This window comes from Anthonomus grandis, chromosome 17 (genome assembly GCF_022605725.1).
Source record: "Anthonomus grandis grandis chromosome 17, icAntGran1.3, whole genome shotgun sequence".
In the NCBI taxonomy this organism is placed as follows: domain Eukaryota; kingdom Metazoa; phylum Arthropoda; class Insecta; order Coleoptera; family Curculionidae; genus Anthonomus; species Anthonomus grandis.
The window spans coordinates 7,285,148-7,302,796 of NC_065562.1; the positions used below are offsets into that span (position 1 = coordinate 7,285,148).

Consider the following 17,649-nt stretch of genomic DNA (forward strand, 5'->3'; position numbering starts at 1 on the left):
CGTATCCGACCAATAATCCACTGTCCGGGAAATACCGCATTCAAATATTCGCGTACCTGACGACCAAAATGGGGTAGGGTAAAGTTTGTCTAGCTAAGGAAAGGTACACCATCTGTTTCAAAGCTGCGCCAAGTTTTGTCCCCTAATAACGCGCGATTAGCGACAGTAGCGCGCATTTTTTTAATTTTAATTTTAGAAAAGTTAATTTATATTATTTTAAATAATAGTGTATTGTGTTTTGTTTACATTCGTTAGGTACGCTGCTTAGTCTGGAATATGAGACAAATTAATATTTAAATTTTCCTAACTAAAATTTAAAACAGCTTGTTGGCTGCCTCTCTGATTTTGTGCAAAGCATAGAATAAATAATTAACAAAATTAGAAAAATTATAATTATCTTATTATCAGGATTAGGATATAGAAACCCAAAAATAGACTTCGAAAATAAGACCATAAGAAAAGACTTCTCAAAAATATAATTTTATACGATATTATTTATTATCTGACCAGCTTTTGTTTTGGCTACTATGAATATAAGTCTATCTGTATATACGATATTTCTTCCCTCGGCTCGATATTCTATTAGTTTTTTAAAAAGTTGATTCTTTTTAGTCTAATATCATAGTTTTCCATAAGGACATTTCGATTGTCCTCAGTTTTTCGCCATCTGTAAGTAGAATTCGTTTAAGATATTAGTATAAATATTCTAAAACTTATATATACATATATTTTTTTAATATTGATTTTCATACTCATATTTTAAGTTAAAGATATTAGGGCCAAGCCTGTATAAAGTGCTTACCTAAATCCAACAGATCTTAATAGTTTTCTTAATGTCTCAGGGCATCCAGAGAAGTTAATCTGTTTGTCTTTTATTTTCTGACATACTCCTAAAATTTAAAAAACAACAATATATAAATACATTTGACATGAATTTGAATTCTAAGTACATACCTCTTACTTAGAGTAGTAGATCTTTTTTCAAGCACGTACAAATTTGTAGATTACACTTTTAATCTATTCAATATCTCCGGGGGACAATGTTTTTATCCTTTGGCTCTAACGCTTTTTTGAGTTAAAGTTCAAAAAGAAGTACTGGCCAGGTTGTTATCTACATGCAGTCCTTCCGTTTTAATTCGCTGAAGGCAATTTTTGCCAATTTGTGTATTAGCCAAAATTCTTTCTCTAAAAATGAAAAAAAAATTTCATGAAATCAAAGCAAATATCCTCAAAGTGATATTATTACGTACATAAACAAAACACTAATTTTAATTATTAATTTATTAAAGTATCAATAGAACTTTATTAATTAATTATTAGAATAGGCTGCCTGCAAAAGTATTAGATAAATTAATACATACCGGTAATTTTTTAATGGGATCTGAATTCCCTCCATTGCTTCTCTTTCCATAAATTTGGAAATATTATAAATAATTTCCCTTGCTTGGCTATGTAAAACCTTTCCTTTCACACCAATCCTTTTTGGAGCCATAATCACAAACAAAAATAACTATGAAAAAATTATATAAAAATTATTCACTCTAAAAAGACATAAACACTAAAAGGCACAGAACACAAATATAAGAATTAACGCAATGGCACTGTTTACATGCAAATCGGGGCGATCGATACCGTTGCTTTGGCAGCGGCGTAAACAAATTTACTGCGCAACCGAGCCGAACAACACGTGCTGTACCTTTCCTTAGCTAGACAAAGTCTACCATCCTGTTGAAATCAAATAGATCTATTTCGCATATTAAGCTGATTTGATTTGGAAAAGAAATTGCGAGAGTTGGAATTAAGTCATTTTGAATAAATTCTAAATATTAATGTCCAGTAAGAATTTGATCGAAAAAATTATTTAAAATATATGATTTTCTCTCATCCGATGGGGATTATGCGTGCTCCAATACCTAAAATTTTGCTTATTTACCGTACCATTTAAACAAATGTGGTTTATCACTAAATAGTATCTGCCGATGGTTTTAAGTTACACATTTCCATCAAATTTTCAGAAAATTCTAGTTTGCAATTAGGATCATCACCGTTTAGCTCATGCAGTAATCTAAATTTGTATGGATGATACTTTTCTTTCTTCAAAACACGCAAAGTTGTTCGTTGGCTAACAACATTATTTGCGGCTGCTTCAGAAGACGAAATTGGGGGATTATCTTCCACTTAAAATATTCAATCTTCTATTTTCATTATTTTTTGAATGACCTGGTCGTATACTATTTCGGACTGTCTCTGTTTCTCTAAATTTCCTTTCAATTTAACTTACTGTACTTCTTGTAATGGGTCTTTCCGGATATTTTGCATTAAACAAATTACAAACTTCTCGAGTTCTTTGTTTATCTCCGTATACAATAAAAATTAAAATTTCAATTCCTTGAGTTTCATTTAAGAGCCATGTTTACTTTAAATACGCACTGACACAAGTCATATTTGACAGTTTACTTACCATAACAATATACCTTTTATTCCTTAAGAAATGCTTGCTTTTTTATTAGATACTTAAACAATTTTAAGTGCATTTCTTCCATATTTTTTGACATGTATCATTTTGTATGTTTTCAGAAAAAAGGGATTAAAAAGTTTGAATAGAAAAGTGAAAGCCGATTTTTATATTTTTAAGGAAAATATATAAAAATTCGGCATTCATTAGGATTGATGACGTGCATCGACGTTAATTTTGTATGGGCTAATAGTTGGGTAGTATAATCACCGTCTATAGATTACAACAAGTCAGACCACTCGAGCGGCCCTGAAATCGATTGCCCCACCCCCTGTTCCTCACCTCGCCATGCATCGGCTGGGTAGAGCCCAGGTTTAGTTTTCGCAAGTACGTTAACTTGTGTGCATCCGTTTCGCGAGAGAGTTTTTGCTTGTAGCGTTTTAGACAATAATTTGGTTACATACTACTTGTATAAATATAATTACCCAATAATAAAGTAGTATGTATTTCATCCCTATATGTTAAATATTTTGTTCTGTATTTTGTGTCTTAAAAAATAGTTTATTATTTATTTTCTCCCCGTAATATTACTGGAATAGTTTTAGCCGATTTTACAACCTATTATCCCAAACCAACACACCCCACTTCTTTTTGTCGGCCACCAATGTCGGCGTTTAAGACCCGGTAAATTTTGATATTTTAACATATTTTATATATATTTACTATATCCACAAATGAATACAAAGTATATAATTTACAAAACTACTTATTTAGCGCTTATTATGATAATTGTTTGTTATTCTTTTGCGCTTTTGTATTTTTAAAACGACCTAATTCAAAAATTAAAATAACCCATACCGTATTTAAATTATTTTATATTTTTTAGTGCGTTTAAATGTGTTTTTTAATTGTTTATTTATTTTAACTTTAGATTTATTTTTTGAATATTCATCTCTAAAATTTCCACAAATATTAAGTAAAAACTTGTATTTTTTGATAAGACTCCTAAAAATGTAGCAAATTTAAACAATTCAACAAGTAAGGTTTTTTTCAAATTCACTTTTTATATATTATATTTGACTTAAAAGGCAGCCATTTTGAATCCGCCATATTAAACGCTTCCAATTTATTTAAAAGTTCAAATTCATTGAACTGATCAAAACTTCTAGATACACCAATTTTAGAAAAGGGAAACTCAAAAACATTTTAAAAACAATCCTTGTTATCGAAAGCCAAGCACCTACAAAATTTGAAAACAATCTGACAAGTAGAAGTTATAGTTTAAATAGAATTCTTAGATTTGTTATATACATACATACAAACATTGCTACATAAAGGCAAAGAAGTGAAGCTAATATAAAAAATGTGTAAAAACGTTAATAATTAAGAAACACTGTCATATAAACACATTCTATTCCAGTTCTATAAAAAAAGTTCTTATTTTATGACTTAAAATACTTCTTATGAATACTCCTCGTATAAAAATAATCAGCGCGCCTCAGAATTTGCTTTCATCGATATTTACGATAAACCCTGGTAAACGCTCGTACGCAGCAAACAGCGGGATTCAAGGTCAATTTTGCTTTAACACGGGCGGTATAGGAAGTGGTCTGACTTGTTGTAATCTATAGACGGTGGTATAATAAATACTCAAGTGCATTAAAATAATAAATATAATTCCAAATAATGATTATCAATTTTAAAAATCGTACTTGACGAACAACTCCGAAATTCTGCGTAGAAATGTTCATTATACTTATCACAATGGTGTAACCATCGTAAAATATTTTGCTTCATATATAAAGTTAGATATTTCTTAACTAATTCCTAATTTATTTTTAATTAAATTTCTGAACACTACATGAATTATACCAAAATAAATATCACAGTAAGCTAAGTCAAAGAACTCACTAGTTAAACTTAACAACAATAAAATAAAATATATAACTTGGTATGTAACTTAAGTCCTTAGCAATATAAAATTATAACACTGTTATCTTAAGGATTTCTCTTAGTATCTTTGCAATAAAAAAAGGCACATGCTGATCCTCTAATACTATCCCAGTCACCTGAAAACCTCATAGTTCTATCGTCGTTAAACTCAACCCACGTAGAATCATTTATAACGCCATGAGCGAAATAATGACCGTGCTCCATTGTACCCCTATGTTCCGCCACTGAGTACAATCGATAAGAACAGTTTCCAAACTTAAAATTAAGGTCGAAGTTTACGCAAATGTTATTTTTTCTAGTCTCCTGGTATTCGTCTTGGTAGTATCGCTTTAAAACAAGAACTAATATTTCTGGAGCCACCTGTAAAAAAAAAGAAACATTAAATTACAATTCATTGTCGTTGGTTGTGTAAACAAACGTTAAAAACAATGATTTATACAGTACATAGAAATCATCCAAATCGCTTTTAAAATTGAAATTTGTCGTTCGTGAATGGTGGAATTCGGTCAAAATGACCGAATCTTTGCAACGACCCGCGACCCGTTTGATCACGCTCTGTGACCCTATCGTATCGTTCAAACGACCTTAAACTAAACTAGACCCCGGCCGCGGCCCGTTCAACGATCGATTATTGTCAGAGAGAGACAGTCGCGGCCGAATCGGGCCGAAGTGCCGGAACTGCCGCAAGCAAAATCGCGGCAAACTACGAACAGGTCGCAGGTGCCCGATGAGCTGTTGACTTGTGATGTGAGTTATGCTTGCCTGTTTTTATAGTGTTTAGACCCTACAATTTTATTGAAATTTGAACGACCTTATCATTCAAATGAACGAATCTTGGCGAACGGGTCATTTCAATGAATGACCTGGAGATAAACGGGTCATCAAAAAGAACCGGGTCTTCCCATCCCTAAAATTTGGTGACATCAAAAGTTAGTTTGAGGAATAATGCACAGAAACCACATAGCTGGCGTTTGTGTTAGTGGATTTTTACTAATTGGAAAGTGGCCTTATTCATATTTTTTATTTCATTTAGATTGTGTTAATTTATTTTAAATAAACTTATCATGACTGGAGGCTGTGTAAAAGTTCAGCTGATGATCTACCTGATGTACTTATAGATATACTCGTACATTGGGGGAACTATGAACCAACAATGCTTTGATGAATCTTTAATTGATTATATATGCATCGCAAAGTTTAAAAAACCTTTTTAAATGTAAATAAATAAAACAGGTGAATTTTCGTAAAAACTTCGTGATTACCGAGCGTTCACGCTTGCCGCAGCAAAGGTATCGATTATCTAACAAGTGACGTCATGCTCAATATCGATAAGTTTTAGGAATTCAAACTTTAAAGAAATATGACTTGCATTTAAAAAGCTCTAATTTTTTATGCAATAGCACCATTACTCGGCAAATATGCGTTATTAAATGAAATAACATTTATTTGTATAAACATGTATACACACATTTTCATAATTAAATAAAACTTTAACATTCTTATTTAATTTTTTAGTTTAACACATTTGTTTTCATTTTTTCTCGCATAAAATATACACTTTATTGACTATTAAAAACTATTCCTCATGAAGGTAGAATGGATTTTCAATAGCAGAGCTTTGATAGACACTGAGAATTTTAATATTTAATGGTAGAAAATTAGAAAACCAGATAGGCTCTTAGGACGGTTAAAGTCCGGTTAAACCAGTATTATTTTGAGACAAAAAGCAATGATCGTTGAATAAATTTAATGATAAATAACTTCAAAGAAATAATACTTTTAATTTTCAAATAGAGTGGCTTGAATAAGTTAAAAATATTACATTTACGTCTAGCAACTATTAACAAATAATTTTGATCATTTGTTTTTTGTGTGCTCTACGCGAATATTCAAAATAAGAAAACATGTATTTTTGGCATTGTAACCTTTATTAGAAACCGCCAAAAAATATCTTCACAGAAAGAAAATAACTAGAGATTTCATAAACTCCATATCCTTCATAAGCGAATTTGTCCCATGGGAATTACACTGAATTCCTGGGTGCCTAATCTACTATTCAGCCCAAGCAGCTCTAATATTAGCCGCATTATATGTCACTGTTATGACAAAAATAATAGTCCGGCAAGACTAACCGGTTTACAGGGACTATTTCTAGGGAGTTGAGTTTATTCGACAGTCTTCATTTAAAAGTTTTAAACAACAAAAACAACTCCCTAGATCTGATAGGTTCCAGAAACCCTGTTAAATTTAAATCATAAAAAAAGAACCTATCGCCCGCTTCGTGGGTTCTCTGTATGGTCAGTTGTCTCAGTCACACTCACTCACTCAGTAGGAAAACACTTTAATTTAATTTAATTTAAATAGGGTGTTTATTAAAGGCAAACAAAATCTACATGGAAAGTAAATATACATGATGGTATTAAAAATGTAAACAAAAATAAATAAAAGATATATATCATAAGTTTATAACCTAAAGGTGCCTGAATTCGTCAGTGATCACTTCGGAAGGATTACATAATAAAGCGTAACATTGAATGGTTTTAATTTACATAGTTATAAAATAAAGATAACTTTAGTTTTAAAGATAAATAAGAAGGTGATAAGATAATAAATTCATGTTAAATCATAGGACAAAGAAATTAAAAGAATATGGTTAAAATCAATTAAAGAGGAAAAGAAAAAGACTAGTAAGCTTACGGGTCAAGTTCCATGGTGTTCTTCTTTCGAGGGCGAGAGCCCGCGATGGGTTATTTCTCACCATATAGGGCTTAAGGTATGATATGGGTTGATGGGGCTAAGGGGCGGCGCAATTTTCTGCTTTTTGGCTTCAGGGCGAAATCCTCATGGCTGGGTCATGGCTAGCGGTTTACAATTTCATATTCAAGGAGCCCTAAGAGAGATTTCTCAATGGAAACACGGTACACCAAATAAAATATCACCAACGGTGAAAACTACTTACGAAGTTTCAAGAGGCATCGAACCACTAAGAACCATCCTGCTTCAAAAAATATTTGATTGAAAATGAAGAAACACTAATGAATTTTAGTTTTCGGAATTAATTTAGCTAAAAATGTGCTGGCGGAGAGAGATGATACTAGAATTACTAGATTTATATCACGACACGATTAATCTCTCTCCATCACAGCGGACAGCACGGTTCACCTTTGACAGACGCAGGAGCTGGAAAGACCCCCAGATGCGTCGCGGAACTGCTTAAGTAGCAGTCCAAAAGACGTTTGGGCGCAAGACCGGAGATTGAGGAACTTCGCTCGTTACTTTATGGGTTTAGCCGCTATGGGCTCAACAAAAACCCATACATAGATTACTAATAAGAAAACCATAAAATGCCTAGTAGAAAGTACAAATACGGGACAAATCGTAATAATTCGACACGCGGCGCCACTGGTCCGCTTTAGTAAACCGGTTGACCAATTCAATTGCCGTGAAATCTTCTCCATGCACAGCATATTGTAAACAATAACAAATAATTAAAGTGGAGATAAAGTTGATAGTGGTTCCATAAAAAATATTGGCGAATTCCATTAAAAATCGAAGGCAATTGTAATTATGGTGGGTGTCTCCTTATAAAGTTTTGAAAGAAAGATTTGCAACAAGGTAATTTTTAAATATTTTAACCAAATTAATAAAAGTTAAGATTCTCCAGATCCCGTCTAAAGCGTAATTAATCCTGTAACATCACAATAGCGGTGGTCTTGTTCAGAAGCAATATATATTCCAGTGTTTCTGTGCTTTTGGCAGTGAACAAATAGATCTTCTTTAGTTGTGTGTACTATGTAGTCAAAACTCCTTTCATTTATAATGTGTGACCTGATAATGTTTGATTTTCAGGTGGTCGATATTTCGCCCAATTGACCAGGCAAAATGTTAATAAAATGTAAATCTTGCAAATATTAGAAATTCTATGTAAAAATAAATTTTACTTTTAGGGACCTAATGGCCATTTAGTACTAATACGAATCTTTATTGAGATTCGAATCGTCCTTCGTTTTTTGCATCCGAATATCGGATGCCATAATGTAAATTTTTGTTTTAATGCGGCGTACCCACCAACGAAATATTAAATCGGAAACCTGATAAAGATTGGTATCTTGGAAAAGACATTTTGTTTTACAGAATGACATGTTTTACATAATGTTGTAGACAAGAAATACACGTATAAAATATTATTCGTATAAACACTTAAGTTATGTTTCGGTATGGGAATTAAACATTTATCCAATGTTTTTTTTATATTTGTCAAAAATTTCAATTATTTGCATTAATGGACAATCAATTTTATAGGATCAAAATGTATTTAACTGTTACGATTATAACCTACGGTCAGAAAAACTTAAAAAAAATGGTATAATTATATGATTTTATTGATTTTCAAATATGTCTAAAATTTCAAAAGAGACAAAGAAATATTATAGTGCTATGAGAATGTAAATTATTTTTATAGTTGTTGAACTGTTTTCAATCAATGCTCGGTTAACGGCATTCTCCAAAAGATCTAAGTACGTATTTCCATTTAAATTTCTCGGTAAAAAAAATGGTCCAATTATGTGATCACCAAAAATACCATCGCAAACGTTTAATTTTTGAGGGTGTTGAGTATGAACCTTATGGTTGATCCTTGGATTCGTGTCGGATCAGTAACGACAATTATGACGATTGACAGTGCCATTGAGAAGAAATTAACATTTGTCTGAGAAGCAAAAATTTAAAAGATAGTTAGTATTATTTGAAATTAGTTCGGACATTATTTCACAAAACTGTAAACGGCGGTCGTCATCATCTTCATTTAATTCTTGAAGAAGTTGAATTTTATATGGGGTGCCATTTGTGCATGTGTCTCATTAAACAAAATTGCCGTTAGCTTTGCACATTGATTGTTTATAAAGTATTAATTCAATAATTTCCATTCTCTCCGCAATAGAATAAACCATTTTTATCGAATCGAAAGAAAAGCACAGAAATAACTAATTCACATCAACTTGTTGACTGAAGATAAAGTCGGATTGCTGACTGATTTTTGATAGTTTAAAAACAATTTTCTACTCACACACCTAAAATATTCTGTAAAATATTTAGAATTCCATTGCTTGGCGATGCGTAGCTCAAATTTAAACAACAAAGCGCTATTGTAAAGAAAATGAAATTCTCAATTTCAAAAGATATAACACACCTCATTCCATTTAAAAAATAAGAACCTCTAAAAACGAGCGCTAAAAGTATTAAACAATGGTATTGTTTCAAAATCTTTGACAAGCTGTCATACTGCGAAAACTCAAGTTAGCATTTTCAATCTTGGCAGTTGTAACTAGAATAAAAAAGACCTTTAAAATAAGCTTTATCATGTGTCACTTGACCCCTCACTCGCATTTAAGATTTTGAGGGTGGTTGCAGCCCCCGCCAAAGATTTCATGTTAACGGGTTGAAAGTATTTTAAAAAATTGTCCCCCTAAATTCAAAAATCGATGGGTCCGAGCATTGTTTAAAGAAAGGCCCCAAACGTTTCTGGACTGTTTTCGATGGGCCACCCTGCATAGTATTATGGTTCCATATAATAAGTTAAAAGTTGAATAAAAAATATACCATTAAAAGTACTTACCACTACTTCTTTCGTATTAATCACCCCCAAATTTTGACATTTGGAACACTTGTAATCCAATATCTGGTTATCTTCCAAATATTCATTTATTAAATCTCTCAAATTGACACTTCTCAATCCGGGTCTGTAAGGTACGGGCAACATAAGTGTATTATCAGTTTCGTATGAATCCGCCTTTGCTCGACACATTTGACAAATTTTAGTATTCCTAAACTGGTGGTAGAATAGATCCACCCAGAATGACGTTCTACCCTGGAGTTGACTGTACCATGCTTTTTCTCGTTCTATCATAACAGACTTTTTTTTAATATCTGTGCCACAATCGTCATTCAGGTGATTAAAAAGGAAAAGGAAAAATTCCATGCAGTCTTCATGATTACCTGTAAAAATTGAACTTTAATTTTTGTTTTTGATCATCAGCAACAAGGGTTGATCAAAGGTTTATGTTTAATTATCCCCATTACACTCTCCCAATTCGTTTGAGTTATTGTGGCCCAACAATAATCCAAACGAAAAATAGGAAATTGTATAAAAATCACAAAAATATCCTTATATTTTGGTTAAGTTCACTTAAAATGTTGGGTAACATAAAGAATATTCATCAAAAGACGTACCTCAAGTATATAAAAAAAGAGTGATCAATTACAAGGGTTTTGCAATTTCGTGGAAATATTTTTAAATAAATCAAAATAATGACACACAGTAAACCAAACGCCAAGAGCCAAGTGGTACATTCACTTGTAAAATTAATGGAGTACTTCATATAACTAAAATGAAGGATACACAGATCATGTTCCTACCATGTTTGATGTTCTTGAATAAGACACACCATTTCCAAAATAAATGCTCGGTAGGTATATTGACTTAGAAGCTCTATTTTGTGAAAAATAAAGAGGATTGAAAAAGATTTTGAGTACGGAAATCCTGAAATGGAATACAGTCTAAATCTAAAATGTCATTTGAACAGTTCGAAATAAATGGTTGCAATAGTAGTACCAAGTTCCCTAGCAGTAAATCTTAAATGAATGATAACATCTCAAAATATCGAGATAAAAGCAAGTGTAAATAAAGAAGAGTGTTGAGCCTAATACTAACCCTTGAGATACGTCATTATAAATAAATATCTCCTTTCAGAGAGATATAACTTAGTCCATTCAAGCTCAGTAGCTTGGAAGCCAATAGCCATATTTATTAAGTTTTAACGGCAAATAGCAGTGTTCCGCGATACAATGGAATACTTTTGGAGATTCAGGAAACTAAATAGATTCACCATAAAGATAACATCTGCAGTATGTTCGAACTCAAATTCATATTTTGTTTACCCGGTTGGAATTAGGAAAGAACTAAGGTAAGAATAATGTCTATATTTGCTAGGCTTTCCATCACCTAAAGTGAAAAGCAATAAAATAGGTCGATAGGTCAGGTGAATCGCCTCAGTAGAACGTGGTTTTGAATAATCTCCTCATACGCCTAAATAATGACCACCATCATACAGTAGCCTACGCAGATGACTTAATCATTCTGGGTCATCAAATGGGTAAATTTAAATAATCGCTTTGGGAACGAATGCAGGAGGCTCTTCAAATTATAGAAAAATGGTGTGCGGAATACTCCCTCAGGCCCCATTAGGCCTAAAAGTAAATAAAAAATAGTACAAAAAGAACGTTTATACAATATGCTCAAAACTGTTTACCTAGACATACACCTGGACAGATCACATTACAACTAACAACAAATGTAAAGCAAATAAAAAAGTAAAAACGTTAAATGTCACAAGCTGGGAACGATCCAGAAAACCTTAAGATTTACAGGCGCGCGTTTTAACCCATAGGCCACCAAGTCACACGACAAACCATGAAAATAATTCTAACAATATCAATAATAGTGAAGAAATAGTCCATACTTGCAGTGGAGTAGGTTAAGGTAAAATGAAAATCCTTCAGTCTCCCTCCACTTATTTATTAAACATTTAGATAGCTTAAAATTCCCTACATGTTTCGGACACAGTGGTGTCCATCATCAGGGGGTACTAAAAGGAAGTAGTTTCGAACAAAAGACAAACAGACACAGAAAAAAAAATTAAACAAAAACAATATGAGGTACACTTACAAAGGTTTAAAATTGGTAACAGGCACACGCCTCAGGGTTTGATAACATATCAAAAACCCTCTATTTATTACTTTTTGTTAATTGATTTTGTCCTTACAGTTGATAACAAAGGATCTTAATGTATGTTTAGTTTGAAAGCTAGTATTGATGTTATGCGAATTAAATATATTTTTGATTTGGTATGAAACCGTACCCCAAAAGGGGATTGGATAATATTTATGATCGTCTAATTGTTTGATTATCAAATTTTTATATAAATGTTTGAAATAAATTTTATTGATTAATTTTGAGGGAAAATGGTTGTTAGAAGCTATTTGTTTTATAATATTTAACTCTGTGTTGAAGTCAGCTTTATCTAGGGGAATCGAGAAAAGTCTAGAAAAGTAAGAACGGAAAGCTGCGAATTTCTGGCTATTAGGGTGATTTGAGTTATAAGGGTTGGTACTGTCAGTGGATGTAGGCTTACGGAATATTAAAAATTTGATCTTATTGTTTATACGTGTTAGTTTAAGATCTAAAAATGTTAAAGATTCGTTGGTTCAATTTCAAAAGTAAAATTAATGCATGAGTGTAAAGAGTATAAGAACGTAATAAAATTCTGAAGGTCGGAGGGGCTACCCTTAAAAATGGCAAAAACATCATCCACATATCGTTTGATAAAGAAAATGTGTTGAAAGAGCTACTTTTTATTTTATTTTCCAAGTCACACATAAACAATTCAGCTAAAAGAGGGGACAGGCTAGAACCCATTGCAACACCTGAGCTTTATTTGTAGTATTTATAGTTAAATTGAAAAAAAATTTGTTGTAAAACTAAGTCAACCAGAACACAAAGGTTGTCAATATGGACTTTCTCAAGATCAGTATTTTTTTTAAGTAAGTCTTCAACTAAAGGTAAACAGTCCTCAGGAGGAATACTAGGGAAGAGGTTAGAAACATCGAAAGATACTAGAAAGGATGAATCGGGTAGAATGATATCTTTCAACTCGTGAGCTAGTTGAGTGTAATTTTTTATAGAAAATAAACTTTTAAACTTAGTGAGATAAAGTAAGGTGTGGTTGAGCCAAGAACTCAGCTTGTCACATGGAGAGCCTCAATAACAAACCACTGGCCGAATAGGCATATCATGCTTGTGGATCTTGGGCCAGACGTACGTGTCCTTCTGACAAATTTTTACACATTTTTCCTTCTGACAAAACACACCATCAGGTACCATGGCACTGTTGGAACTTCTCCCATAGATGTCACCTAGTGTGCTGGTCAACAACAGAATGTAAACAAATAAAAATAAAAAAATTCAAATTGAAAACAATAGTAATAAATAGGTTGTACCTTATATTAATTTTTTTTTTAATTTTTTTTTCTTCTGTGTCTGTTTGTTTTTTGTTCGGAACCATTTCCTTTTAGTACCCCCTGATGATGGACACCTCTGTGTCCGAAACATGCAGGGAATTTTAAGCTAACTAAATGTTTAATAAATAAGTGGAGAGAAACTGAAGGATTTTCATTTTACAAAATATCAATAATATTTATATTTTAACAATAAAAATTTAAAAGAAAAAGACCTAAATTTAAACAGAGAGGTTATTATAGATGAGGTGAGATTCAAAGGTGAAAATGTCATTAACACACACAAGGACGGGGCTTTTCTTAGCTTTAGTAATTTCCATTGTTTCTACTCTAAGTCCAGTTTTTTGCCTTTTGAGCATTCGTGTAAAATATCAGCTCCCTATATTAAAGAAAAACCATGTGAGGAGGGCAATAAATGATTTGCAAACGCCGATTTAGTTCAAGATCAAGTCAATATCCCTGTACTTGTCCACCAACGCCGTGTGTTCTTTAATTTTGGTGGAAATTTTACGCCCTAATTGCCCTATGTAAATGTTACAGTAGCCATACACAAAATGCATGTCTGCATACTCTTGAGAAGAAAATAGGGCATTTTGATAAAAATCCGTCACTCACTAAGAAACCAGGAATAACTGCCTTGTTTATCATAAAACAATTTCGTTGATATTTACTGTGATCTCCGAAAAAAAATGTAATAGTTTTTATTTACTTTAGGAATTTATTTTTAGTATTAACCTCTAATAAGATTCATGGACGAGTAACTGTAAAACAAATAAAAATGGACCTACAAGTCTTGCGTTTTTTTTACTGAAAATGAAGCGTACTTTATGCCCCTATAATTTGATCATAACGATACAAGGTGTCCCTTGTATATACAAAAGTGGTCTGAGGTACTTTTAAAGAATTTATTACTTTTAAGGAAAACAGAAATATTTTACTAATAGAGTTCTCAATAGAGATAAAAATAATAATTTTATTATATTATAGTATAGTAGTGTAGTAGGTTACAGGTTGGGGAATTGATCATTACGCATAGAGAGGTATTTAAAGGTGACATATGGCAACGCGCATGCATGCATTTCGCTAGCTACGTCGTTTTTCAGTACGAAATTAGTAAGCGTCCGACTTTGATGGGTATAACTGCAATAAAATTTCGCAAAATATTTTTCTGATGTCGGCTTTACTCATATCAGTGTACAACCAACATATAATCGTAAATGTTTATTATGCTGTGTACTGTATAATGAAAATTAAAGCGTTATTTTAATAAAAATAAAATATAAACTCTGATAAAAGTAGAACAATTTAAACACTATAGAAAAATAAAATTAAAACTCCTTCAAACCTCCTAAAAATAAACTTCTCAAAAATTAAATCTTTAAATAAATTGTAGGGTTTTTCCCATTTTGTTATGTGTGAAAACATTCAAAAATATTAATTAACTACTTTATTTACACACTTACACTACAAATCCCGATTATTTTTACTCTATTTATTTACCACTATCTAAGTCTTGCGCCAATATTCCGAACTAAACTTTACTGAACTGACAACTATCCGCGATGCAGCTCCTTATATACCCGGAAAAACGCTATTCCGGAAGATTCTCACCAACCTAAAAGACGTCGTGCGGTGTGCCACTTGGGTCATTCCAGAATGATGAAGAACAGCTGGTTTCTCGGTTTTTACAATATCGTTACACTATCATAGAAGCCATTTCGTACTTCCAAGCGAGTTTCTAATGAAATGGAATTGACACTTCAAAAATTGCTTCCCGTAACTCCTCTAAATTTGTTGCCTTACTAAATCTATGTTTGTAAATTGACTTAAGAAAATAAATTAATCCTTAAGATATTATAAAATAAAAGTCATTTGGGGACAAATGTGTAGATCTGAGAGGAGATCATTTAAGATTGCCAGTCCCACTAATAAGAGAGTTAGGAAAAAATCCTTTAGTATAAGCGCTTTATGAGAAGGACTCTTTGAAAATAGCCGTCTTGTGGAAAATAGACCGATCCTAGGTCTAAGTCAGGGAGGATTTGAAGGAAGAACTTTTGCAGCAACTCAAGGCATTTTTGTGCGTTTAAAATACCATCAATAAAAAATGGCCCTGCTATTACATGTCGTCTAAAACACCAGCCTAAACATTCAATTTTTGATGACAATGAGTACAGAATTGAAAACTTCTGTGCTCATTTTATTTAGAAACCAATATCAAACAGCGAACGGATTGTGTTTCTCATTTAATGGAAACGAAAATTCATCTAAAAATAGAATATTTCGTAAAAAAAATTAATTTTCATTTGCTTTTTTAATTATGGTTTCACAAAATTCCATTCTTCACCACTGGTCTTTGAGAAATATCTCCTGAGTTTTGAAATATCTGAAACATTTGTACCCATTTTTTTCCAAATACTGGAAACAGTTTTACGGTCCAAACCCAGTTTCTCTCCAACACTTGATCGTGTTGAATCCACTTCTAGAGGACTACAAACTATTTATTGCAGTCGTTCTTGCTCCTGGGCCTTTTTTTAAATAAGGTTCTTGCCCTTACGTGTGGGATTTATAACACTCATAAAGACAAAAGAATGTTTAAAAATTCGGAACCACATTTGGTATAATCTCAGAATTGCAAAACGAGATTCGTAAGGGGTATTCCACATCCTCGGTCTTGGCTGTAGTAACTGATGATATAATAGAGGCACTGGATCATGGACTTGAAAGTATTCTTATACTATTAGATTACTCCAAGGCATTTGACACTATAAATCATTGACTCTTGTTGGCAAAGCTAAGATATTACAGTTTTGACGTCGACTCACTGTCACTCATCGCATCATATTTCTCTAACAGGTCATAAAAAGTGTTGTTTGTTAATGGTGTGTATTCGGAGTCTAGTGCCATACTATCAGAAGTACCTCAGGGCTCTATCCTTGGTCCCCTTTTCTTTATTGCTTACACGTCTGTTATAAGCTCTCTTCATGTCGGAAAGATACAAGCTTTTGCTGACGATACCTAGATGTACTATCACTTCTCTTCAAAAGACTTTGTTACTTGTAACGAAACTATTAATCATGAACTAAACAACCTAAAAGATCTCTCGAAAAAACACGGCCTTCAACTGAATCCATTAAAATCAAAACTTATGCTGTTTGGCAAAAGAAATCAAAACGAATATTTAAAAAATAATATTAAAATCAAAATAGATGACCAAATTTTACCATTTTGTAATTCTGCTCGTAATCTGGGGATTTATACTTGATTGTTAGCTTAATTTTTCCGATCATGTTAAGCGATTTCTACAAACGCCATATGTATTGCTTAAACAACTATTCCAACAGAAACCTTTTAAGTACCAAGTTAATGGCAATACTACGTGAAACTCTTGTACTTTCCCACTTTAACTATGCTGATTTTATTTATGGCCCTCATCTTCGTCAAGCGGAACAATCATATTCAAAAGGTGCAGAATACATGTTTTCGTCTAATTTTTAATTTAAGAAAATCAATTCACGTATCACATAAAATGAATGAGTTGAACTGGTTAAATATGTCTAGCCATAGAACTCAACAATTGGGTGTTTTATGCATGGTTTAATTACTAATTCAAAATTCATAACTAAATCTCTAAAAAATAAATGTAAAACCAATTTGAGCGTCCATGATACAAATACCAGAAATAAATTTGAATATATTATTCCTCGACATTATACAAGAACATACAAGAAGTCTTTTACTTATAATGCGATTAAAACATGTGCCAAACTCCTTGCCAAACAATGATTTACTACTTCATAATTTAACTAAGTTTAAGTAAGGATTTAGGTTGTATTTGTTTAGAGAACAGTTATACAAATACAAATCGTTTATTTGTCAAAATAAGACAAAAAAAAGAATACATTTTATGGAAAAAAAAAGTATGACAAAAAGGACAGTTCATTGATTATAAAAAAACTGCTTCACATGCTACTTATATTAAAGAAAGCATATTTGAACTATCCTATACATAACAAACAAAACAGCTAAATATTTCTAAATAATTCCATATAAAAACTAAACTAAAAAAAAGAGTCAATGCATGGCAGATGCAAGCACTATCATTAGTATTTAGTCTATGAAAGAATTTAAAACGACTACAAGAAATATAATTTTAAGTTATGAAAAAAAAA

The 17,649-nt window shown here is 32.1% G+C and overlaps 1 protein-coding gene across 1 annotated transcript in view; it reads right to left on the minus strand.

The window, feature by feature from the left end:
- Window positions 1-4,114: 4,114 nt before the first annotated feature.
- LOC126746630 (uncharacterized) overlaps window positions 4,115-17,649 on the minus strand; it is a 56,029-nt gene continuing 42,494 nt past the window's right edge. The window contains exons 6-7 of the mRNA XM_050454961.1: window positions 10,023-10,402; window positions 4,115-4,768 (exon numbers count right to left, since the gene is read on the minus strand). Of these exons, the coding sequence (XP_050310918.1) occupies window positions 4,454-4,768; window positions 10,023-10,402 (695 nt within the window). The 3' untranslated portion in view covers window positions 4,115-4,453. The remainder of the gene's footprint in view (window positions 4,769-10,022; window positions 10,403-17,649) is intronic.